A 27,077-nucleotide genomic window follows, 5' to 3' on the forward strand; every position below is an offset into this window, starting at 1 on the left:
CTAAAGAATTTCTTATTTGGCTCCTCCCACTTCCTTCAAACAAAAGGGTAGCCATGGGCCTAGTTATGTCTGCCTGTTTGTCGGCTACATGGAACAGTCTAAGCTACCGTCCCACACTTTCCTATACTACGTCGATGACTGCATTGGTGCTGCTTCCTGCCCACGTGCGGAACTCACTGACTTCATCCACTTTGCCTCCAACTTCCACCCTGCCCTCAAATTCAGCCTGTCCATTTCTGACACCTCCCTTCCCTTTCTTAATCTGATGGTCCCTATCTTGGAGACAGCTTATCCACTGATGTCTATTACAAATCCACGGGCTCTCATAGTCACATGGACTACAACTTATCCCACCCTGCTACTTGTAAAAACACCACCCCTTTTTCTCAATTCCTCCATCTCCACCACATCTGCTCTCAGGATGAGGCTTTTCATTCCAGAACAAAGGAGATGTCCTCCTTTTTAAAAGAAAGGGTGTTCCCTTCCTCCACCATCAACACTGCCATCAACCGAATCTCTTCAATTTCACGCATGTCTACTCTACCCTCATCCTCCCACCATCCTATCAGGGATAGGGTTCCTCTTATCCTCACCTACCACCCCACCAGCCTTCATATCCAACACATAATTCTACAAAACCTCTGCCACCTCCAACAGGATCTCACCACAAATCACATCTTTCCACAGGAATTACGCCCTAACAACTCCCTTGTCCATTCATCCCTCCCCACTGATCTCCTTCCTGGCATTTATCCTTGCAAGAGGAACAAGTGCTACACCTGCCTTTATCACCTTCTCCCTCACTACCATTCAGGGCCCTAAACAGTCCTTCCAAATAAGGTGACATTTCACCTGTGAGTCTGTTGGGGTCATTTACTGTGTATGGTGCTCCCAGTGTGACCTCCTATATATCAGTGAGACCTGATGGATATTGGTAGATGGCATCTATGCTCCATTCACCAGAACAAGTGGAATCTCCCAGTGGCCACCCATTTTAATTCCACTTCCCGTTCCCATTCTGATATATCCATCCATGGCCTTCTCCACTGTTGTGATGAGGTCACAATTTGATTGGAAGTACAACACCTTATATTCCGTTTGGGTAGCCTCCAACCTGATGGCCTGAACATTGATTTCTCAGACTTCTGATAATGCCCCGCACCCTCCCCCCTTCACCATTTCCATTCCCCTTTTCCCTCATTCACCTTATCTCCTTGCCTGCTCATCGCCTCCCTCTGATGCTCCTCCCCCCTTTTCTTCCTTCCATGGCCTGACTCTGGTGCTGTGGCACAGTAGGGAGCAGGGAGGAGAAGAGCAGAGCAGTAGTGATTAAGGATTACATAATTTGAGGAGCAGAAAGCAGATCTGTGTACGTAAGAGACACCTGAGACTCCCAAATGGTATATTGCCTCCCAGGTGACAGGGTCAGAGATATATGGCATTCTAAAGGAGGTGGATGGACAGTCATGGTACAGATTGGTAATAACAGTAAAGGGAGGAGGTTCTGTAGAGAGAATGTAGTGAGTTTGCAGAAAGCTGAGAAGCAGGACTTCCTGCGTAGCAACCTCTGAATTGCTGCTTGTGCTACATGCTATTATGATGGGGATGAATGCATGACTGAAAAAGTAAACGTAGGAGGCAGGGTTTCAGACTGCAGGGTTATTGGGATCTCTTCTGGGGAAGGTATGACATGTACAAAAAGGACGGGTTACACATGAACCCAAGAGGGACCAATATTCTTGAAAGCACGTTTGCTAGATCTGTTGTGGATGGTTTAAAGAAATTTGGTAGGGGAATGGGAACCAGGGTGATAGGGCTGAGGAGGGGGCAGTTGGTATACAAGTAGATGCACTGTGTGGTGAGGCAGTGAGGAAGGACAGGCAGATGATTGGGGAGAACTGCAGTCAGTGGGAAGAGTTGAAGTGAAAAAGGGGAAAACTCAAAAAGGATGATGAGTGCAGGACTAAAGGTGTTATATTTGAATGCACGCAGTATACAGAATAAGGTAGATGATTTTGTAACACAGTTAGAGTATGGCAGATATGATATTGTGGGCATGTAAAAGTCATAGCTGAAAAAAGGTTATAGCTGGGATTTTAGCATCCAAGAATACACATCAAAGGACGGGCCGGTAGGGAGTGGGTGGCTCTATTGGTAAAAATTAAATCAAATCCTTAGGAAGAGGTGACATAGGATCAGAGGATGTAAAGCCCTTCTGGGTAGAGTAAAGAAACTGCAAGAATAAAAGGATTGGGGAAATTTGGCTTGTGCTGGTTCCCAAGAGAGGGAATTTGTAGAATGCTTAAGTGATGGCTTTTTAGAACAACTTGTGGTTTGAGTCCACTAGTGGATTGGGTGTGGTGTAATGATGCAGATTTGCTTAGGAAGTTTAGGAAGAGGAACCCTCAATAATACACACAAAGTGCTGGAGGAACTCAACAGGTTAGACATTATCTATGGAAAGTAATGAACAGTCAAAGTTTTGGACCAAGACCCTTCTTCAGGTCTGGATAGGAAGAATAAAAGAAAGTGGGGGAGGAGAAGGAGGATAGCTAGAAAGTGATAGGTGAACCCAGGTGGGTAGGAAAGGTAAAGGGATGGAGAGGAAGGATCTGATAGGAGGGAAGAGTGGACCATGGGAGAAAGGGAAGGAGGAGAGTACCCAGAGAGATGTGATAGGCAGCTGAGAAAAGCTAAGATCAAGAGTGGGGAATAGAAGAATAAGGGATGGAAAGGAAAATGTATTTACTGGAAGGAGAAATCAATATTTATGCCATCAAGTACCCAAATGGAATATATGGTGTTGCTCCTCCACTCTAAGGGTGGCCTCATAATGGCACAGAGGAGAGAATGGACTGACATCAAATTGAGAATCGGAATCAGATTTAAAATGTTTGGCCACTGGGAAGTTCCACTTTTGACAGATGGAGCGGAGGTGCTCGACAAAACAGTCCTCCAATTTACAATAGGTCACACCAGTATACAGGAGGCCACATTGGGAGTGCTGGACACAATTGACAACCCCAACAGATGTGCAGGAGAAGTGTTGCCTTGCCTAGAAGGATTGTTTGGAGCCCTGAATGGAAGTGAGGGAAGAGCTGAATGGGGAGGTTGTACCATTTTGGCCACCAACAGGGATAAATGCCGGAAGACTGATCATAATTTGATAGAATTTACCCTGCAGTCGAGAAAGAGAAGCTAAAATCAGAGTAGAGGTAATTACAGAGGCATGAGAGAAGAGCTGGCGAAAGTTGATTGGAATGAGACACGAGCAAGCATGGTGACAGATCAACAAAAGCTGCTATTTCTGTGGAAAATTCAGAAGGTGCATGAAAGATACATTCACAAAGATAAAGAAGGATTTGAAAGGGAAGATGAAGCAACCATGGCTGATAAGGGAAGTCAAAGAAACCATAAAATCAAAAGAAAGGGCTCATAATAGAGCAAAAGACAGTGGGAAAGAAGAGGATTTGGGAAGCTTTTAAAAACCAACAAAAGGCAACTAAAAAAGCCGTAAAGAGAGAAAAGTTGCAATATGAAGGTAAGGTAGCCAATAACATAGAAGAGGAGACTAACATTTTTTTCAGATACATAAAGAGTAAAAGAGAGATGACTGAATATCAGACTACTGGAAAATGATGTTGTGGAGATAGTAATGGGGGACAAAGAAATGGCAGACAAGCTTAATAAGTATTTTCTCTTCACAGTGGAAGGCACCAGCAGAATGCCAGAAAAGTGAGAGTGCCAGGGGTAGCAGGGAATGACATTGCTGTTACTAAGGAAAATGTGATTGGGAAGCTGAAAAATCTGAAGGTATATAAATCATCTGGACCAGATGCACTATGCCCCAGTGTTCTGAAAGCAGAAGTTAAATAGACTGTGGAGGCATTAGTAATGATCTTTCAAGAATCACTAGATTCTGGAATGGTTGCTGAGGACGGGAAAACTGCAAACATCACTTCACTAAGGGAGGGGGGCAGAAGTAAGGAAATTATAGGCCAGTTATCCTGACTTCAGTGGTTAAGGTTTTGGGTACTTGGAGGCACATGAGAAAATAGGCCAAAGTCAGCAGCATGGTTTTCTAAAGTAGAATTTTTGACTGCCAAATCTATTGGAATTTATATAGGAAATAAAAGGCAGGAGAGTCAGTGAATGTTGTATATTTGGATTTCCAGATTGCCTTTGACAAGCTGCTGCACACAAGGCCACTTAACAAAATAAAAGCTCATGATGTTATGGGAAATGTACTAGAATGGATAGATTAGCTGACTGGCAGGAAGGGGAATAAAGGGGGATTTTCTGGTTGGTTGGTGGTAACTGGTGCATTGCCACAGTGGTTTGTGTTGGGACCACTTTTTTTTTTCCACATTGTATGTCAATGATTTGGATGAAGGAATTGATGGCTGTGTGACCATGTTTGCGGATGATACCAAAACAGGTGGAAGGATGGATTGTCTTGAGGAGGCAGTGTGATTGCTGAAGGACTTAGACAGATTCGGGGAATGACCAAAGAAGTGGCATATGGTATATAATGTAGGGAAGTGTATATTCATGCACTTCTGCGGAAGGAGTAAAGGCATGACTATTTTGTAACTGGGGAGAAAATTCTAAAATCAGAGGTGCAGAGGGTCTTGGGAGTCCTCATGCAGGACTCCCTAAATGTTAATTTGCAGTTTGAATCAGTAGTAAGGAAGGCAAATGTAATGTTAGAATTCATTTCAAGAGAACTAGAATACAAAAGCAAGACTGTAATTCTGAGGCTTCATAAGGTATTTATCAGGCCACACTTGGAGTATTGTGAGCAGTTTAGGGCCCCTTGTCTAAGAAAGAATGTGCTGGCATTTCCAGAGGAGGTTCAAGAGAAAAATCCCAGGAATTAAAGAGTTAACATATGAGGAATGTTTGATGGCTCTGGGTATGTACTTGCTGGGGTTGAGAAGAATGAGTGGGGTGTATATATACTATACACATCCGCAGCATATGAAATTTTAAATTGTCGCATTCAGGCCCAAAAGTTTTAATCACTGTGGAGGAATTCTTACTCTTGATGGATAACATCTTTCCTGACAAAGTTGGGGGATAGTTTTTTTGCTTGGCAAATGGGTGTAGTGAAACAATATTGGGTTCTGAAACCTCCTCTGAGTTGGAAGAAGTTGACTCGGGAACTGCAGAAAGTGGTTCTGACAGTGCTGAACACTTCACTTCTTGACGTGTTCGCATCCCAAACAGTACATGGCAAGCTTCACTGAATGATATGGATCATAATGTATGAATACAGCATCTGACGTCACCAGTTCCTTTACCTTTTGGAAAGTCACTTCATACTATCCATTGTCATTTCTTCTTGATCTGTAGTAATGAGATCAAGGATGAAGCACAGTCGCCAGGTTTGGCAGGAGCCTATTATTTCTCAGCACACTTGTGTAATTCTTATGCACCGATGGTGTGGCCACAATAAGCAATGCTTGGTTCAAAGACTTCACCACTGCATTGTGCTCTAAGCCCATCATCTTCTTATCCTTTCAACAATGTCTTGAGATTTCAGATATGTTCCCGGTCATCCTTACTGGTAACAATGATGCCTTTCAGGTAATATTGAGTCCCTGAACCGCTTTGCAGCACCTGGTCCATAGTTTTCTGGTAGAGTGCAAGTGCAGATGCTACTCCAAGGATAACTTTATTGTAGTGATAAAGTCCTTTGTGAGTGTTTATAGTGAGAAACAATTTGGGGTTTTCTTCCATCTCCATCTTTAGGCAGGCCTCAGCTAAGTCCACTTTGCTGAAATCTTTTTGTCCAGAAAGGTTTGCAAAGATATTCTCTATCTTGGGCAGAGGATTTTGATCTACTTTAAGTACTGGATTGATGGTTACCTTAAGATCACCACAGATCCTGACAGAATCATTCTTCTTGGCTGCTGAGACCATTGATGTTGCCCAGGGGTTCCACTCAACCTTGAAAAGAATTACTTCAGTCTCCATGTGATTTAGCTCACAGGCTACATTATTATGGATGGTATAAGGAATTGGATGGGGTTTGGAAAAGTTGGGTGTGACATTTTCATTTAACACTATTTTACCCTTGATATGTTTGAGTTTTCCAATGCCATTCTTGAATGCTGCTGTGGCATCATCCAATACCTTTCTTAGTTTACTTTCAGTTGACTCTATAATGCGGCATGCAAATGGTGGATGGATTTCCAATCAAGTTGGAGTTGTCAAAGCGAATCATAAACCATGATACTGACCCTCTCGTTTTTACCACATAAAAGCCCAATGTGGCTTGTTGGTTGTTGTATTTCTTTGCTATGAATGTCATTCCCACAGGAGTTACGTTTCCTCAGGTATAAATTTTTAGTTTCATATCTGCAGACTTCAGTTTAGTATCATTGAAACGCCATTCAAACTCATTTTATGGAATAACTAAAACAGCCAAGCCAGTGTCCAATTCCAATTAATTACTTTGTAATTCACTTCTGGTGTAAGCCATATTGCTGATCTCTTGTTAGTTTTCACATTGTCAATCTCAAGGCTACCCATCCTGTGATAGTCTCATCATTATCAGATTTTTCAACAACAGCATGCAGATAAGTGCTCTCTTTGAAACTACAACTCATATTTTATCTTTTTCTCTTCTGTGTGCAGTCCATTTATTTTTGTTTGCCCGACATGCTCTTTGTATGTGTCCCACTTTCATGCATTTTTGCAATGTCTGCCTTTAAATGTGCATTGGTCTGGTGTATGTGAGCCCCTGTCACAACGGTAATACAATTCATTTGGACAGGTCAATGTCTGTTTAGACATTACAATTTCATTCATGGTCCCTTGCATTATTGAATGTAATTCAATTGATTCTCTGTCTGCTATTTCCATTGATACAGTTATTTCCACTTAACTTTTAAACGTAATTGTGCTTCATTTAGGAGCCATTCTTGAATTTTTTCTTGTAAGATTCTTCAAACTAAATGATCTCTAAGTGCATCATTAAGCCCATTACCAAAATAACAATACTCAGACAACTTCTTCAATTCAGTCACATCTGCTGAAATGGACTTCCTTTCTTTTGGTTCTGGTTATGAAACCTAATGCATTCTGCAATCAACAATGGTTTTGGTTCTGAATGTCCCTACATTGCTGTCACGGTATCAGCAAAGCTTATTTCAGCTGCTTGTTTGTAGCAGTCAAAGTTCCAAGTAAACTGTATGCCTTTAAATCCAATGCACTCGGCAAAATTGGTATATATTTTTTATTGGCTTTTCATTTGCTTAAAAATACTGCTCAATCTGCTCAGCATACAATATCTAGTTATCTGCTGTGTAAACAAATGCATCTAGATTTCCAATGTAGCCAGCCATTTCTGCTTTTGTTAAAGATTATTATCACCCGGTACTTACTGCTTATGAACCTGTGAATTCTTCTGATGTTTGCCTTTCTTTTAAACTGTACCATCTTTGATGAACAAAGCATGCTGCTCTAAAGAAAAAAAAATGTGCTGCGCAGTTTTTTAAACTTGACTGTTAATCATTGTGTTTTTTTTCCAATTTGAACATTTTGCTGTGCTTCAACAGGTAGGTAGTTGTTTTGAGTTCATTTAAAACTTCGTCCTCACCACTGTTATGTTTTGTAACCCCAAAAAATAAAAACTATTTGAAACAAAAACACACGGTGTCCAAAATGTGAGTCTAACTCCGTTTTAACTTTAAGTGAGGCACACATGTATAACATGGTGGTGCAATGACTTATGCCATTTATGTATGTTCATATATAACTTTTAATGCATTGTGTAAAGAGCAAAGAATGTTTAATCAAACAATATATTTACAATATTACTCAAATATTACTTTAATACTAAATACACAACCAAACCTATTAAATATTGAAAGGTCTGGATAAAGTGAATGTGGAGAGGATGTTTCCTATACTGCTAGAGTCTAGGGCCAGGGTCAGAGCCTCAGAATTGAAGGATGGCATTTAGAAAAGGTATGAGGAAATTTATTTTCTAGCCAGAGAGTGATAAATTTGTGAAATTTTTTGCTACGGACAGCATTGCAAGCCAAGTCCTTGGTTGTATTTAAGGGGAAGGTTGATAAGTTTTTGATTAATCAAGGCATCAAAGGTTATGGGGAGAAGGCTGGACAATGGGGTTGAAAGGGTGGAGCAGACTTGATGGACGAATAAACTAACTCTGCTCCTAGGTCTTGTAGTCTAATGGTGTGTGCAATTGATTGAGTTTGAACGACTGGGTAGTAAAGGCAAAGTCTTAATGATTTGCTAAGGTATTTTCTTCCTTCATAGATCATGTATTGGGACAAAATGCCCATGTACCATCTGGCATTGGCTAATAAGCTAGGAGATTTTTCATTAGAAAAGAAAACCTAACATATTGCAGCAAAACAAGATAGAGGAATCAGAATGAACTACCAGAAAAATATCATGCCATTCTAATTATAATCTTTTTGAAACATACCTTAGATATTGTGCTGTGCAATAGAGGCAGTGAAGGTGCTTGCTCATTTTGTTTTTGAATCATGTACTGCTTCAGACTTCGGATGTGACTGTCAACAACCTACTTAAGTAATTGCTGACTGACTGGTTTACTGACACTGTTCCTCAGCAATTGAGTGATCAAACAACAGCAGATGAAATAAAAGTAGCTCTGAGAATACCTGTGTTGCAACCTCGCATGCCAAGTGGCTTATAGGAGTCATGTACTACTTGAATTAATGGAAGGAGACCTACATTTAAAGTTTTTCTGAGAAAGACATAAAAATCTTCATTTAATGAGTACATTGGTTAGTAAAATGTTGATCTATTTGTATCTAAGTGTACAGGAAATGTAAATATTATCTCAACATTAAACACTGGGCATTAATAGTGAAAATATTAAAATTGGGGCATTCTGGAGTTCCAAGTTTAGTTCCGGTGCCATTCTGCAAGGAGTCTCTGTACGTCCTCCCTGTGGGCTTTCCCCAAATGCTCTGGTTTCCCTCTCACAGTCCAAAGACGTACCAGGTAGCTTAATTGGTCATTGTAAATTGCCCCATGATTAGGATAGGGTTAATTGGGTTTATTGGGGGGGGGGGTTTGCTGGGACAGCATGGCTTGAAGGGTCAGAAGCTCTACTCCCCACTGCATTGTTAATTAAATATCTAAACAAATACTTCAAATATTTCTTGTTTTGCTTTATTTAATCTGACTTCTTGATCAATTCCTAATGCTATTAGCTAGTCAAAGTAATCATTACTGAGTTATAAACTTTTCAATTAGTAGCCATGAGAGCATTAACAGTCTAGTTTAAACATCTCCGTGGTATAATCAGGAGCAAGTATACACAAATAAATATTGCGAATGCTGTAACTTCGAAGTCTAGCCAGAAGATGCTGGAAGTACTCAGTCTGCCAACAGTGTCAAAGGAAAGAGAAACAAAGAAACAATTCAGGTCAAAGATACATTGGACGGTTTCAGCTCTATAGATGCTACAGGCCCTCTCCAATGTTTTTTAAAGCAGAAACAACCACTTCAATTGTTTTTCTTCTCTGTAACCTATAGATATTAATCTATTGATACATCTTAAATACAGCCCAAATTGAAACCAGATGGTCACAAGTGGTCAAATGTACTTCCTTCTTTGCTTTAGTAATTGAGTTACTCGGGGAAGAAAATGGTGAAACAGGAGGCTCCAGATACTCAAATCTGGAGAAACACGCTAAGCGCTGGAGGAATTTGGGAGATTAGGCAGCATCTATTCAGGGAAATGGACAATTGATATTTCAGTTTCAGACCCTTCATCCAGTTTTCTAGTCACTTAATATATATTATAGGATAGAGTAACGAAGATTTTTTTTCCTGTATTTTCCTATTTTTATACCACGCTTGGAAGAAAAATAATGGTAAACAATCTATTGGTATGTCTTCATAAGCTGCACATCTTAAAACATCTATTTCATCTGAACAGGTTGATATCTACTAATAAAATAAACATCAGCTGAAGTACATTTTTGAGAAAAGCATTAAGAGTAAAATCCATTTTTACTACAGTGTACAGTCTTCTTTTGTACATTCAAGAAACCTGTCAGCCTTTATATTCCTATGGTGAGATTTTATTTCCTGGTCATTGATTTTAGATCGAAGTTAACTAATGAAGCTCTGTGATTCAACTTGACATTGGCCAATCTTATAGGTTGCCTTCTCTGGAACTGAGATACTCTGGTCCATTCAAATATTTGATTTATATCAAATGTAAGTCAGAAATAAACCTATCATTTTATTTGTCATGTACAGGCATTACTGGATCTAACAAAACAAAGCTGGTGAAATGAACACTGTTTTGCTGGACCCCATGTCTAAGTTACAACCACATCATCCTTCATGAATTCTGCTGAACAATCATTATGTTTCAGCTAGCTGGTATATTCTCCTCAAAATTAGACTCCAAAACTGATGTATGAATATCTTTAGAGTCAAACAAACCAGCTCAGATATTAGAGGATTAGAGTTGAAGAGCATAGCTAGATTTTTTGATAAGAAAAATTGCATTATCTAGCATAGCTGCAGCACTGAATAAAATATATGTCTAAAAACGTAAATGTGGTTCAGAGTCTCTGTGCATAATAAGTGCAATGGTTTCTGATCTTGCCTACAATATTCATCTTTAAACCTGATTTTATATAGTCTTTATGTAATTACAGTTTCACATCTTAAGTACTAATTCTAAGGACAAAAATGCCAGAAATCAGGATTATAATCCAAATCAGAATCACTTTCTTGCCAGTATGTGAAGCATACCAGAATTGATTGTGGTTTGAAGCCAAGCATAAAACACAGGACAATACCATAACAGACAACACAAAAGCAACCAACAATTTACAAGACAATAGTACAAACAGCCATGAGCAATCAACAATTAGCAGAATGGTTACATGCACAAACGTCAATAATCAGACTTAAGTAAATGTGAACATGTAAACAGACTGAATAATTATCAACAGAACAACAAGAGCAGGAAAGACTGTTTAATGGATGTTGTGTAGGGACAGTTAGGGTATTACACCTGAATGAGCTTTGTTGAGAAGCTGGACAGCTAAAGAAAGAAGCTTTGGAGATGACATATGATTTATGATTTTGTTCAATCATGATTGTCATTGTTGTCTGCTTATCTTTTGCAATAGTCACCACAGTGAGATTTCATGTACTAGTGTCCCTTTATGACAATGCTGATGAGATAGCTAAACTTCACAGTAAACTTGTACAGTAACCATGTATATTGCAGAGTCAATGGAGCTGGCACATGATATGCATTTGTCTCTGGAGCTGTTCAAAATGATTTCCAAATGTAACTAACTGCTGTGAACTGGATCACAACTCAGTTTAGAATTCCTTGGTCAGCATCCTGGATCAAACAGAATATACTCAATAAATTGGGATGGATGCTGAATATCAATGTACTGTATACATAGAAATTATTATGCATGATTGCACTGAAGCAGGCAAATAAAATTCTGCTTGCTACAAGGTCCACGTAACAACTGTTAAGAAATTGACCGTACGGTTTAGGATAAATATGTTCTTATTCTAGCTGGTACTCTTTTGTCTATCAGAACAGAGCTTATAGGTAAAAGAATTCCTTATAACTCTGCTTAGATAGGATTTTGTGTTGGTTACTGGCCTCCAAACTTCCTTCATCACATACAAACACTCATTTAATTTCTTTTTATAAGTAGCATATGTGAAAAATATATACTGTGATTGGAATATATAACTGAAAAAAACTTAGAGTGAATGTGTTTGAGTAAATTGAATGAGAACTACAAAGACTGAAATCATCTAGATTATTCAAAGTGGTGATCAAATAGCAGGAAAGAAAATCAATTTATCTGTGTAAAGTGAAGGTAGAGAGTTGGTTATGTCTGATGTTGCTTCTGACTTACGATGCATAATGACTTCTGTCTGAATGTTAAATGAAATATGATTTTCCATTTCCCCAATGTTTCTCTGTGTTTTTGATTTTCTCAATCAAGCTACCAATTGTGAAATGTGGTTTAGGAGATCTGTATCTACAAGTTAGTACCATCATGCTTTTTTGAGATATTTCAGCATTTTCTCTAAGCTGACTGATTACTGTCATGTTGCTGTAGTGTAGGCCTGATACTTGATTTCAGAAGTTTGTCAACATCTAATCTGATCCCATTACATTAGTTTGGAAGGATCTTAGTGTGATTTTCTAAAATAATCTAACCACAATGTAACAGTGATATTTATTCAGCTCATACAAAGTGCCCACAAATACACATTGCCTGAAAAATGATGGGCAAGTTTATCCTCATGATTTGATAGTGATAGGATCTGTGTTTAATCTGATCTAAAAGAAAAGTGTTATGTTTCAGCATATGTAGAACAGGTGACCCTCCCCCACCTTATGGTGGAAAGGCTATCAGAAATTTACCTTTAGAGAATTCATAAGTCAGTACCAAAATAAAAGCCAGTGATATGGAATAAAAATTTGCATGTACAAAAGTTATGTGGATAAAAGTAAATAAATGAACACAATTTTTTCAAATTGCATTGGTTGATGCATGTGCAGATGGTGTGGCTTCACATGACAGAAAATTGCAGTAGGGACAGTTTTGTTTATTTACTTTTACATTTAGAGAAAAGGACCTTCTGTTCCTTGGAGCCACACTGCCTAGCAAACCTTGGTTTAACTCGAACATAATCACCGGACAATTCATAATCATCAATTAACCTATTAACCAGTATACCTTTGGACTGTGGGAGGAAACCAGAGCACCTGGAGAAAACCCATGATTCCATGTGGAGAATTTGCAAACTGCTTACGGGGGATGCAAGTATTGAACTCCAAACTCCAATGCCCCAAGCTGTAACAGCATCACAGTAACTGCTACGTTAGTATGGTTTTCTAGGAAAGCAACACTGCCTGTAACACAGGGATTGGCTGCACTACCTTTTTAATTAAAATGGTTAAATTTGTGTGTTTTGTCCACCATGACCATTCAGGGGATTTATATTTTAGCTGTCAACATACATTCAGTGCCCACTTTATTAGGCTCACCTGTACACCAGCATATTAATGCAAATATCAGCCAATCATGCAAGCATAAAAACATGCAGACATAGTCAGGAGATTCAGTTATTGTACAGACCAAATACCAGAATGGGGAAGAAATTTAATCTAAGTGACTTTGACTGTGGAATGATTGTTGGTGCTAGTTTGGCGGTTTGAATATCTCAGAAACTACTGATCTCCTGAGATTTTCACAACAGTCTTTAAAGTTTACAAAGAACGGTGTAAAAACCGGAAATAAAAAAATTCTGTGAGTAAAAATATCTTGCGAACGTGAGGTCAGAGGAGAATGGCCAGACTGGTTCAAGCCAACAAAAACGCAACAGTAACTCAAGTAACCGCGCATTACAACAGTGATACTTCTCTGAATTACGTACATTGCTGTACCTAATAAAGTGGCCATTCAGTGTATAAAGTCAACACTCACACTCTTAGTCAAGTATATAATTTCAGTCTTCACCCAAGTTAGTCCAATGTGGTATTGAGGAAGTGCAGTATAGTTAGAGATGCATTGTTAAACTGAGAGATACTTTATCCTGCTGGTGGACTCTCATGGTAATCTTCAAAGACAAATAAAGGAACCCTCTCAGTGTTCCAGCTATATTTATTCCCTCAACAAGTAGCTCAAAACAGGTTATGAACCCCCAACCTATGCACACTCCTACATGTCCACAAGATGCAACAATGTTATTAATTTCAGTCTGTTGTATGAACGTGCAATTGTTCCAATGAAAGGCAGAACTAGTTTCCTCTCTCGTTCCACTTGAAGTAATTGTTTTCTTTTTATTAGTCTTCTGTGCTTTTGAAGCCATTCATTACAACAGTGAGAAGGTATAGTTACAATTTCAAGTGATTTTTGTCGACATAGGGGCAAAGTAGATTTATGGTTATCTGTGAAAACAGAACCTGTCCATTACCCAGGAATGGCCTGTATCCAAAATATTATCTCACTACTATTTTAGGTCTTTGCAATGTGCAATTTGACTGCCACATCTGCATCTTTTATAACAGTGACTCTGCTTCACAAAATACTTAATTGACCTTGAAGTGCTTTGGAATATTGGGAGAATCTTGACAGCAATATATAGATGGAAATATTCCTTTCTTAGAAAATTATGGCACAGAGGAGACCATTTGGTCCATCATGTCTGTGCTGGCTTTATAACAGCTTTTCATCTTAATCCCACCTTCCAGTTTGCAGGTCCCTTAACTGTATAGTTCCATCATTTGTAAACATATTTTCTAGTACTGTTGAAATGTGGTGAGAGTTTGGCGTATTTCTAATAATTTCCACATCCTTGCTTGTGTAAACATTTCCATTATTTTAATCTTGCTGACAATTACTTTAAATTTATCTCCTTAGTTATTAATCCCTCTGTTGAAAGGACTATGGTTTTTCTAGTTACTACTACTAGACTCTTCATAATTTTGTATGCACAGTCTCCCCTCAAACCCCTCTGTTCTGTTATGTTTTGGAACTCCCAACACTAATTGAAAGAAAAACACAGGAGCCGGTGAAACTGGTCTACCTCATTTTACTTTAGTGAGGTGCTCACACGTGACTTGGTGGCAAAATGACGTATGCCATTCATGTACTTTTACATGTAACCCATAATAAATTATGCAAACAAAGAATGCTTAATCATACATTTACAATATTACTGAAATACTAACTACACATATGTTCCACAAAAAAATAGCCTGTACTTATCCACTCATCACTTTTAATTTTGGAAGAGAAAAAAAATCAAGCATTATAAAATTAATGTAAATAAAACAGGTGCTGGCTGAAAAACAAACACATATAGTTAGCAGTAGTAGAATGTAGCCACGATTTTGGCTTTTAATATTTTGAGCATATTCCCTGCCCGATAATCATCAAAGATTTACAGGCATCTTAATATGAGAAGCAACAATGGGCTGGAAATGTGAAATATAATCAAAAATACTGTGACACGTAGCAAATCAGGCAGCATCTGAGGAGAGAACACAATTGAAGTTTCTTGTGTAATTGAATTGTAAAGGAAACTGAGAAGGAATTTACAGAAAACCTCGGAAAGGAATGATGAGCAGATAGCTGTAGCAGATAATCTCGGTCACTGAACAGGAGTTTTAGGACATTGCAGAAATAAAAAGGTGTATGAATAGGTAAAGGAGGGGAAGCGCAGGGAGAGGTGATTTTAATGTATTAGATTCTCTGCATCAAGAATGATATCGAAGCAGGAACTTAAAATCTCCCATTTTTTCGACTAATCGTCTCGGTTTAAATATCTTTAACGTGCTCCTTTTCTTAAAAGCAATCTTTCTTAGGCTTGCTCCGAAACACAAGCCCCGCCTGCAGTGACATCAGGGAATCGGAGAGCGCCATTGGCTTGTGTACGGCAGAGTCCCGCCCTACCTTGCTGACGATTGGATAGTGCTATGGTCGGTGGGCGGGTTCAGGGTGGGGATGCGGCGGGGAAGGAAGCTCAGAAGTGGTGGGCTGAGGTGTCGCTCAGCTGGTGCGGCGCTATCAAGTTGCGGCGTAGCAGAGAGCTGGAGACGAGGCAGGCTGCAACGCAGAAGCCGAGTTCGTGCAGCTCCAACTCAGGAGAGGGAGCGCTGGAGGAGCAAACGACCTGCTGCCAACTTCATCTGGAGCATGTTTCAGCACTCTGCAAGATACAGCGCCATACGCAACGCCGATCGTCTCTGAAAGCAAAACGTTTGCAAAGAAATCAAAGGTGAAGGGAAAAAGGAAAATAAATAATTGCTTGTTTTTTTTCCCCTATTAAAAGTAAGCGGGATGTTATTTGCCCGGGAATTACTGTGCAGTCAATGCAAAGCGATGTGTAATGAATTTTCAGGTCTTTTTTTTTCTCTGGGCGCATCTCAAATCGCTGTTTCAACTATTGCAAATACCCCTATGTTTTAATGTTTTGCTGTGTAAATTGCAGAGCTGCGAATGGCTTATCAATTTGTTGCTTCTGATTGCAGTGCGTGGCATTAGTAATTATTGTAGATTTCAGGCTGCGGTTTTGAACTTGTCATGTATAATTACAAACAGCTTTTAATTAGTTTTTCCTCCTCTTTTTTTCTGCCCTTAACCTCCCCCCCCCCCCCACCCCCCAATATTTCCCTTCTTACCCAACTGTTCCAGAAGTTGACGGCCTTTGGGGAGGGGGAGATGCGATTATTTTCGGTCCAGGATCTGGGCATGGAGTTGTACCTGGTGGCGGCGGTGCTGTTTGCAATCGTAGTCCCGGGGCTGGGGCAGGAGAAGGACTACACGGTGCGGGAGGAGCTGCCCGAGAACGTGCTGATCGGCAACTTAGTACGGGACCTGAATCTCAGCGACGCCAACCTGCCGCTCATCTTCAAGCTGGTGTACAAGACGGGAGACACGCCGCTGATCCGAGTGGAGGACAGCACCGGCGAGCTCTTCACCACCTCGCACCGCATCGACCGGGAGAAACTCTGCGCCAACATCTACAGCGAGACCCGCTGCTTCTACGAGGTCGAGGTGGCCGTGCTGCCCAACGAGGTCTTCAAACTGGTCAAGATGAGGTTCCTGATCGAGGACATCAACGACAACGCTCCCCTCTTCCCTTCCACCGTGATCAACATCTCCATTCCCGAAAACACCGTGGTCAATTCGCGTTACTCCATCCCCTCCGCCGTGGACCCCGACGTGGGAGTCAACGGGATTCAGCACTACGAGCTGTTGAAGGGGCAGAATGTCTTCGGGCTGGACATAATCGAGACTCCCGAGGGCGACAAGTGGCCCCAGCTGATCGTGCAGCAGAACCTGGACAGGGAGCAAAAAGACACTTACGTGATGAAGATCAAAGTGGAAGACGGTGGGGTGCCACCAAGGTCGAGCACTGCCATCCTCCAGATTACTGTGACTGATGTAAATGACAACCGTCCTGTGTTTAAGGAGAGTGAGATTGAAGTCCACATCCCAGAAAATGCTCCTGTGGGCACCTCGGTGATCCAGCTCCACGCCACGGATGCTGACCTTGGCCCTAATGCTATTGTCCGTTTTTTCTTCAGTAACCAGGTGTCTGCTTTGGCCAGGAGGCTCTTCACCATCGACAGCACCAGTGGCCTGATCACAGTGAGGCAGCCCCTGGACCGGGAAGAGTTTCCAGTTCACAAGTTGACTGTCCTGGCCAGCGATGGCAGCTCGACTCCGTCAAGAGCAGTGGTCACCATTAACATCACAGATGTTAACGATAACGTGCCGACCATTGACACCAGGTACATCATTAACCCCGTCAACGGTACTGTCTTGCTGTCTGAAAATGCTCCGCTTAATACCAAAATTGCACTGATCACAGTTACAGACCAGGACTCTGATTTAAATGGGAAAGTCACCTGCTTTACTGATCATGATGTCCCATTTCGTTTGAAGCCTGTGTTTGATAATCAGTTCTTATTAGAAACTGGAGCCCTGCTAGACTATGAGAGCACAAAAGAATACACTATTAAGATAGTGGCATCTGATGCAGGCAAACCACCGTTAAATCAATCAGCCACTGTGGTGATTAAACTGAAGGATGAGAATGATAACGCTCCTGTTTTTAATCAGCCCATAATTGGGCTGTCAATTCCTGAAAATAACACCCCTGGTACACAGTTAACAAAAATCAGTGCTACTGATGCAGACAGTGGGAAGAATGCAGAAATTACTTACCTCTTGGGTCCCAATGCCCCATCCATCTTCAGCGTAGATCGGAGAACCGGAATCCTGTCAGCTATGAGGAGATTAGACAGAGAGAAGCAAGACCGTTATGTCTTTACTGTACTAGCCAGGGATGGTGGCAAGCCCTCTATTCAGAGCAATGCTACTGTGATTTTGACTGTGTTGGATCAAAATGACAACAGTCCTTCCTTCACACACAGTGAATACAATTTCTATGTGCCTGAAAACTTGCCCATGTATGGAACTGTTGGACTTATCACAGTCACTGATGCCGATGCAGGAGGTAATGCAGCTGTTAGCCTTTCTATACTGAATGATAAAGGCTACTTTATAATTGATCCCACCAGTGGGGTTATCAAACCTAATATTACATTTGACAGGGAGCAGCAGAGTTCTTATACGTTTCAAGTCAAAGCTGTCGATGGAGGTAGGCCTCAACGAACTTCAGTGGCGAGAGTGACTATAAATGTTGTTGATGTAAATGATAACAGCCCTGTGTTTGTGTATCCTTCCTCTAACTTTTCGTACGAGCTCGTATCTACTTTTGCTAACCCTGGCTCTGTGGTGGGAAAGGTTTTTGCCATTGACAATGACACAGGGATGAATGCGGAGCTTCGCTACAGCATAGTCAGTGGGAATTCCAGAGGGCTCTTTGCCATTGATCCAATGACTGGCAACATTACCCTGCAGGAAAAAGTCACAACAACAGACCGTGGCTTATACAGGCTGGTAGTGAAGGTCATTGATTTGGGACAGCCAGAATCCCTGCATGCCATAGCACTTGTGCATTTGTTTGTGAATGAAACCATCGATAATTTTACATATGTCCAAGACCTGGTGCGGAAGAGCATGGAGACCCCTTTGGATAAGAATGTTGGGGATAGTCAGATTACCCCTCAGACGAACGATTACATTAAGATTGTTATTGCCATCATAGCCGGGACCATGACCGTCATTCTTGTCATTTTTGTTACTGCTTTGGTGCGATGCCGTCACACGCCGAGACATAAGGCTGCGCAGAAGGGGAAACAGAGTGGGGAGTGGGTTTCCCCCAATCAGGAGAACAGGCAGATTAAGAAAAAGAAACGAAAGAAGAAGAGGTCTCCAAAGAACCTCCTTCTGAATTTTGTTACAATTGAGGAGTCCAAACCAGATGACCCTGCCCACGAGCACATCAATGGTACCTTGGATCTTCCAGTGGAATTGGAGGATCAGACTATGGGGAAGTATAACTGGGGCACCACACCTACCACTTTCAAACCTGATAGCCCAGATCTTGGAAAACACTATAAGTCTGCCTCACCCCAGCCCTCCTTTCAAATCAAGCCTGAGACTCCAGTGCCCATGAAGAAGCACCATGTCATCCAAGAGCTACCGCTGGATAACACGTTTGTGGTGGGCTGTGACTCCCTGTCCAAGTGTTCCTCGAGCAGTTCTGACCCCTACAGCGTTTCAGAGTGCAGTTGTCAGGGTGGCTTCAAGACTGCAGGGCCAATCCACACCAGACAGGTAATGCAGAGATTCTAACTGGCCCTCAAAGAGAGATCTTGTGAAGATTAAAAGCCTGAATGGTCATGCATGGCTGAGGCATTGAAATGTAAACAGCTTGTGATTCATCAATGTTGGAGAGAGAAATTAGAATGAAGTGGCATTTAGCTGGTGGTGATGCTAAGTTGTGTTTCAACCACATGGTCTCTAGGTGGCACTGTAGTACTTCCTTGGGTGTACAGAAAGCTGCAGCATTATTGAAGAGAAGGGCACTGCAAGTATGCTGTGGAGTAGCAGGCACAGGAATCCTGAGATGCGTAGTGCAGGTGCAATGTGAGGCTGTACAAAATCGATCTTTTGGTTTCTGTTCAGAGACGTTGGCACCAGCAGTGAGGAAGGGAGGAACAGACCACACATTACACAGCAAAACAGTATCCCATTATACGGAAGAACAAAGACAGTAATATATTTTAAAAATTGTAATAAAACTGCTGTGACTTGACCATTGCCTTCCTGTTAAATAAATATGCTTCTGTAAGGAATGCTCTGTAATTTCTAATTTAGAGATCTGCAGGGAGCAGGGCAAAAGAGCAGCTTCTCAATTCTGTTTAGTAGTATAAGTAAATGGAAAATCTCAACTGCTTAAACCTTGGAATGTCAAGATTTCAAAAGCATGATTATTTGAGTTTTAATGTTTCTGATATCACTTCTGTCACCCTACTTGCATGCCAGTGACTGGCTGCTTAAAATTGTCCATTTTGAAAAAAATGTTGAACATGCACGTCAAAGAATTTAGGCAGCAGGCATATCGTGTATCTTTGATCTGTTAAGAATTTGACACAGTTTATGGAGCCAGGCCTCTGGATCTTAACTGGGAAATACATTCTCGTTTATCCTGTACTGTTCCATAATATGCACAATTTCTAAGGAAAGGAGGACAGGGCAAATGCAAATTGGGGAGTGGCAGGTTGATTGAAAATGTACGTGAACCAAGGTGTTGAGAATACCAGTGTGGAGAAAGCAAAGGTGTTGCGGGTGCTTTCAAAGATTATTGGTTGACAAGTGTGTTGGGGAAGGATATATTTTATAGTGACAAAATTACTCAATAATATGCAAATGTCTCAGATGAAATAGTACATGTTATTCTGCTATTATTGAACATTGTAGTGTCTGTTGTTTAATGTGTCTTTATGAATCTCCATTATTCTTTACTATCCTAAATTCCTTTGAGACCAGTTTAACACTGGGAGGCAAAGGGAATCTGAGCTGGAGCCAAGAAGCTACCAGCTATAACGGTATATGACTCAATTATTCATATGCTTGGAGGACAATTTGCATGTACTATTTGTCTCAAGAGTTTCCCTGTGAGTAGCCGTTTTTTTTTGTCTGTCACTTTGGCCAATGTACAAGTATATCCAATCACCAAAAAAAAAACCTTGCTGCTAATATGAGTTAATTCTCTGAGCAACTTTGGCCATGATTTACAGAAGAATTTCACTCCAGGAATTACATACTGATTTGGAACCTATTCATTCATCAATGTTTGCCTCTTAACACTAATAAACACTTAATTTGAAGCTAACAATAAATAGGTCTGTGGCTGTTGCATCCATGTGAATTTTAAACTACTTTTGCCTCCCCTCTTTGAATTATTTGCAACATTTTTAGTTTTGCGACACAGGTTGGACCAATTAAGCCACTAGGAGTCAGTAGCTCTACCAGTTTGCTAGATTAGATTGTGGTTTTCTGGGGATTGCACGGTAAATAAGGTTATAACCTGATTTCACAAAGAATGTGAGATAAATTGGTGCAGCAGTCAGCCTCTCCTTCTCTGTGTTTGTTCAGAGCATGTTTGCTGAAACTGTCCATGCATACCAAAATAATTTCACAGATTGACTTTGTAGTATAGTTCAAGCTTCTCACACTTATTGAGGAAATGTCTGTAAACTTACTTGGTGGTGGGGGTTATTATCATGGTGCTGATGGGAGAAAGCATTGCTTCTCAGATAGTTTATGCAGGTTTTCCATAGATGGAGGCCCTTGTTAATTGTAACAGAACTTTCAAGGTATAAACAATATGAGGGCACTTTAAAATAAAGCATACTGTAAATATTTTATGAAAGTAAAGGTGTCATTTCAAACCATGCCAACATTGTTTCTGAAATTCACCCTTAGTTAACAGGACAAAGGGATAATCTGCAATTAAGAATAAACAATATATATATATATATACACACACACACACACACACACACACACACACACACACACACACACACACACACACACACACACACACACACACACACACACACACACACACACACACACACACGCACACAGTATTTAACAATGTTAGACTTATGGCCCTTCTAGGTAACGATGGTTGTGTCATTATGGATGCTGTTGGCCAATTTGATAAGATACATTTGTTGCTAGTTGACCAGTTTGGAGAACCAAGATGTTCTGTTCATTCTTTAAAAAATTATAGTTACAATATTTTCAGAGTTAATATTAGACTTCCATTAGATTTTGATTCATTACCACAGATTGAGGGATATGTGAGAGCAACAGAACAGGCTTGTTTTACAATTCTTAATAATATCCATGGTTAAGTCCAGGATGTAATTTCCAGGCTCTGTGTATTACTTTCTGTGATATTCCACGTAGATCTATGGTAGTACAGATGCTTTATCTGGAACTGTAAATCAAATAAGCACAAAGCATGCAGTAAATCAAATGGGAGCTGAGGTTCCGCAAGATATGTTCTTTTGGAGCTGGCAGATTTTGCTCAGGTCATTTGATTTTGTTCAAAGAAATGTTATGATTTTATAATAAGATTATAGAATAAGTACAACCTGTCTCTCATTTTGAAGTATCAATGGGTGGTGTTAGTGAAACAAGATGAGTGACAGACTTTCATTTGGTGCAACTTGTAACACCCGTCAAGTGACTGAGCAGGGGGAAACAATCAGTATTAAATCTAAATATGTGAGGCAGTGCTTGTTTATTTTGAAATGAGCTGTTCACTTTGAGTTAATGTTCTTTCTCGATGTACAACATGGTGTCTTGATATCAAAATGATTGCAGTGGAACTTCATTATTACAAACTCATCTTTTTAAATAAATCCCTCACCATGGACTTTAGTTTGCACCGATGTTCTTAATAAATTATTGCTCTAGGAAGATCACAAGTTTGATCTGTGGTCTCTACTGCTGTAGCATAGACTCTAACCTCAATGCATATTGTGTTCAGGAGGAACCGTTGCACTACCTGTTGCAGTTGGTCACCTGTGTCTGTACTATCAATCTGAACCATTTGGTGACTTGCTGTAATAAAGTGTGTATCTATGTATGTTGCTTTAGGGGATCAACCTTGACCATGATACCTTCTGCTTGAATATCATGGGAACATGGTAAGGTGCTCGAGGGCATCAATTGTATCTAGAACCCATATCTCAATACAAACTAGCCTTAATCAGTAAAGAGCACAAATTATATAGATCATATTTTAACTTGTTTTAACCACAGTTTTGGTGCAAGATCCATCGGAGTAGATAAACAATGAGACATAGCCAAAGGACCACTTGAGTTTGTAATGATAAGGTTTGACTGCAGACATGCAAAAGTTTGTAAAACGTGCAACATTTTGCAGACTTGTGTATGTTGGCTATTTTTTCAATTTTGAGTAAGCAACTTACTTGCTGCTGTACTTGTTAAAAGCAATAGTTGAGTTCTCTTAAAAGTGCAATGCGGTGTAAAGTAGCTCCATTTCAACATTAGTGATAGACGTACCATTTTTCATTTAAAATTAAAATTTATTTCTGAATTTACACATAATCTGTATTTTTGGTATGGCCTGTGTATTTCATTTTGTATACATGTGTTTTAATGTGCAAAACCCATTTCTTCATTAAACATATTTTGCATTACACTAACACATGAGCAGACTTTTTGGTGTTTCGAGTCCAAGGTTTGTTATGAGAGTTTTTGGTTTTAGTTCTTCAAATCAACTCATATTCTACACTTTTCCATTATTGATTTCCCCTTTTGACAGTTAAAAGAAAACATTTATTAGGAGTAGAACTCCATTAACCAGCTGACTTGTAGATGTAAGACCCTCAGTAGAAGTCATTGAGGCCCATTTGTGTTCTTGCAATTGCCTACCTCAGCATCTGCAAGGGTGATCTCATCAGGCATGAGTATATGAAGTGCTCAAATTTGCCACCTCCTCGATGGGCATGAGCACTTGTCCCAATTGTTGTGAGGTGGATGTGCATTCATCCATAAATCTTATGTTTATTTTTGTTTTGATTTATTGGAAGGGCTTGTCACATCACCTGCACTCCTTCCATCAGAGGCTTCTTCATGCCACCTTCCCGGATGAAACTGCCCCATGTAACTTGGACAACGTAAGAGCCAATGATTAATACTGTTAAAGTAAGCTCCCATTACAAAATTAAACTTAAACTCCTCTATGCAATAAGTCACTGGTTAGCCTGGTTAATTAATAGAAACCCATTTTTGACTTTTCACTATGTGGGAAGAATCCAGCAATTCATGGAAATTGATTTTTGAAGGTTAAATGATCATTCAGAATTTGCTGCTCACATGTACATGGGAGTAATTCACGCTGTTGCTTCTCACACTCTGAAGAACAATTCAATATGCTTTAGTATTTTGCCACAAGTTCAGTGTTAATGGTCAATCTTGTATAAGTGGACATTGTTCTATGTGTCTGGTCAAGACAGTAAGTCTCAATGCTATACTCGTTAATAATAGTCAAACATTTTGCACGAGATTTCTGGACATCAAGCAGAAAACCTAATTTGTTTTCTATCCCTTTCCTCTGGGGAGATTTTTTTAAATTATATGCTAAATGTATACATATAATCATGTAATTTCTACACAACAAATATTAAATGAGGAATTTGTCTTGTCTCTGGAAGAGAGTTTATACCCAATGAACATCTCTATCTATGTTTATCTACTAAATGAAAACAAGTGATTACAAAAGTTAAGGTCTCTTCAACATCATTCCATTATACATGCCAGCCTAATTTTCAGGAACATGGAGCATCATGCTGTAAATAATGGATTCGTGATTGTGCCATTAAACTTTAAGTATTTGCATTGTGTTCCCTAAACAATAGAAATGGATACAGACAGTTTCACCCTGATGGATCACAGTCCATCCATAAAGATGCCTAACCAGAATGAACATAAAAGTGCTGTTTTAAAAAAAAATCATTGCTTGGATAATGTGCCAGAGTGCATTGTACACAATGAGGGAGGATACACCATCACTCTTTTGCTCAGTAAAAGTCAAGATTAAATTTTATTGGGAAAAAATTACAAATCAGAATTAAACAGTACAGATAATACCCTCAATGGTTTAAACCATGTGCCCCCTATCTTTCCATGAAGGTGTTTGTTACTTCTCAGGCAGAATGGTTGCTAAACATTGCTGATGGAATCAGTCAGGTATTGCTTTCCACTATTGACTGTATGCTAATTTAGCCAGAATATATATTTAGTTGGTATGATGCCTAATGAAAGATAAATTTATTTCCATTTGTCTTCCATGGAGATACACCTAATGAGTAACCTGTAACTATGCAGCTTCATAGAAACTTTCTTCCTTCTCATGCCTAGCTGTTTTCTGCCATGGCTTATTAAGTTCCAAGTCTGGTGACAGACAATTTGTTGTGAGATACTGCAGATTTCCATGGTTGAATGAATTAACTAGCTTCATTTGAACGTCCTCCATTAAAACAATGACAGCATTTCAGAAGTAATTTATTGGTCATGAAGTGCCTCGATACATCCTGAAGAAACTTTAAGGTATTATATTTATGTAAGTTTTTTTTGTCACTTGACTAAATAATTGCAAGGGATTGAAAATGGGAAGTGGGGATAGAGTGATGATTAATTTTACTTAATTTCAGAAAAATACATTACTCCCATATATAGCTTTTTTATAACAGTGTATTCATTTAAGGTTTGATAAAGACAGTTGGGCTTTTTGTGGATAAATTGGACTTGCTAATTATGTTTTGTAATTTTGAAAGCTGTTTTCAGTTTGCATGCTCACAGTGGAGGTGTCTGTTACTGTGCAGTAATCAGTGGAAAAGGTAGCACTGATGAAAAGATGTGAGGAGTACCATTATAAATTAGTGACTGTATAATAAAGACTGGATTGGAGGCAGTTAGTCCAGTTACTAAAGCACAAAATTCATTCCCTCATGGCTGAATAACATGCTTAAATGTATTTTTAAAAGAGACTAGAACAATTAATTTATTTCTAAGGTGAAAAGGCACAAAGTTAAAAGGAGACTTACGTACTTTTTACTTGAAGTGTTTTGCACCTTTTAAAATCTAATGATATCACAAAGCATTTCACATCAAAAAGAGGACTATTAGATTGAGATTTACAGCAGCTGTAGATTTTTGATTTTCAATTACTTTAAGGACTTCTAATTTACTTCTACTTGTAATAAAGGATACACAATATCCAAACACACAGCCATAAATAATTTTTGGTCTCCCTGTTACAGTAAAGACATAATTAAACTGGAGAAAGTGCAGAGAAGATTTATAAGGATGTGTCAGGACTTGAAGGCCTGAACTTGAGGGAAATACTGGGCAGGCAAAGAATTTTCCTTGGGGCATAGGAGAGTAAAGGGTATCCATTATAGAGGTATGTAAATCATAAGAGTTATAGGTAAGGTGAATGTACGTGGTCTTTTTGCAAAGGAGGGGGAGCTAAAAACTAGAGAGTATAAACTTGAGAGGTGAAAGAGATTTGAGGGGCGAATTCACACAGAAGGTGGTGTGTATATGGACTGAGCTGCCAGAGAAAATGTGTGAGGTAGGTACAATAACAACTTTCAAAAGACATTAGCATAAATACATAGAATGGATTTACAGGACTTCAGTGAAATACAGGCAAGTGAGATTAGCTTTGTGGGTATTGTCGCCATGCATGAATTGGACTGAAGGGCGCATTTTCATTATGTATTACTCTTAAGTACCGTAGATTCCGGACTACAGAGCGCACCTGATTAAAAGCCGCTGGCTCTAATTTTAGAAATAAAATCATTTTTTTAATTGTAAAGGCCGCATCGGATTTTAGGCCGCACCGGATTTTCGGCCGCAGGTGTCCCACGTTGTAATATGAGATATTTACACAGAAAGATATTACACGTGAGGATTTTTTTAACTTTTAATTAAATCCATATGGTAACAAAAACAAATACATATTGCAAATGCTTTTTTTCGAACCGTGCCCGTACGCGGCTACTTTTAAATATACGTTGCGTATACTTCTTTACTGAACAACATTCCAATATCTCCTAACGACTGGTAAAAAAATATATATATTGCAGCCTACCAGGAAAAGTTATTGATACCTTTAACTTAAAAGCAGAGTTCGCTCAGATCCAAAGCCGCTCGCGTAATGCGCTCCCTCCCTCCGTCCCGTTTCATCGCAAACCGGCATTTTCCCACAAGACACCGCGAAACCGGGTGTGACGTCATAGCATCCCGCGATGTAGTACAGAAAACAAATATAGTTTAAACTAAGTAGGCAGCAAAATGCTTCGAGTGTTTTCCATGTTGATGAGGGTGAGTACAAATGACTGATTTACAATAATTTAATTGTGAAAGTGCGCTTGATTTATCGTACAATTTCATTGGACCTCTGTGAACTACTCATCAATTTTATTGGTCTACTGTTACGAGGCAAAATGTTTACGAGGCGGCATGAAAAAAATCATGCATTAGCCGCTTCGGATTATTGGCCGCAAAGTTCAAAGCTGTTCA

At 39.7% G+C, this 27,077-nt stretch overlaps 1 protein-coding gene across 5 annotated transcripts in view; it reads left to right on the forward strand.

The window, feature by feature from the left end:
• Positions 1 to 15,630: 15,630 nt before the first annotated feature.
• Positions 15,631 to 27,077, forward strand: part of pcdh11 (protocadherin 11) — a 798,581-nt gene continuing 787,134 nt past the window's right edge. For 4 of the 5 annotated variants that reach the window (XM_073058401.1, XM_073058403.1, XM_073058404.1 and 1 more), the window contains exons 1-2: positions 15,631 to 15,801; positions 16,218 to 19,274. In XM_073058401.1, coding sequence (XP_072914502.1) covers positions 16,245 to 19,274 — 3,030 coding nt within the window. In that variant the 5' untranslated portion in view covers positions 15,631 to 15,801; positions 16,218 to 16,244. The remainder of the gene's footprint in view (positions 15,802 to 16,217; positions 19,275 to 27,077) is intronic. The other variant, XM_073058402.1, reaches the window with a different exon arrangement.

This window comes from Hemitrygon akajei, chromosome 10 (assembly GCF_048418815.1).
Source record: "Hemitrygon akajei chromosome 10, sHemAka1.3, whole genome shotgun sequence".
NCBI classification, from domain to species: Eukaryota; Metazoa; Chordata; class Chondrichthyes; order Myliobatiformes; family Dasyatidae; genus Hemitrygon; species Hemitrygon akajei.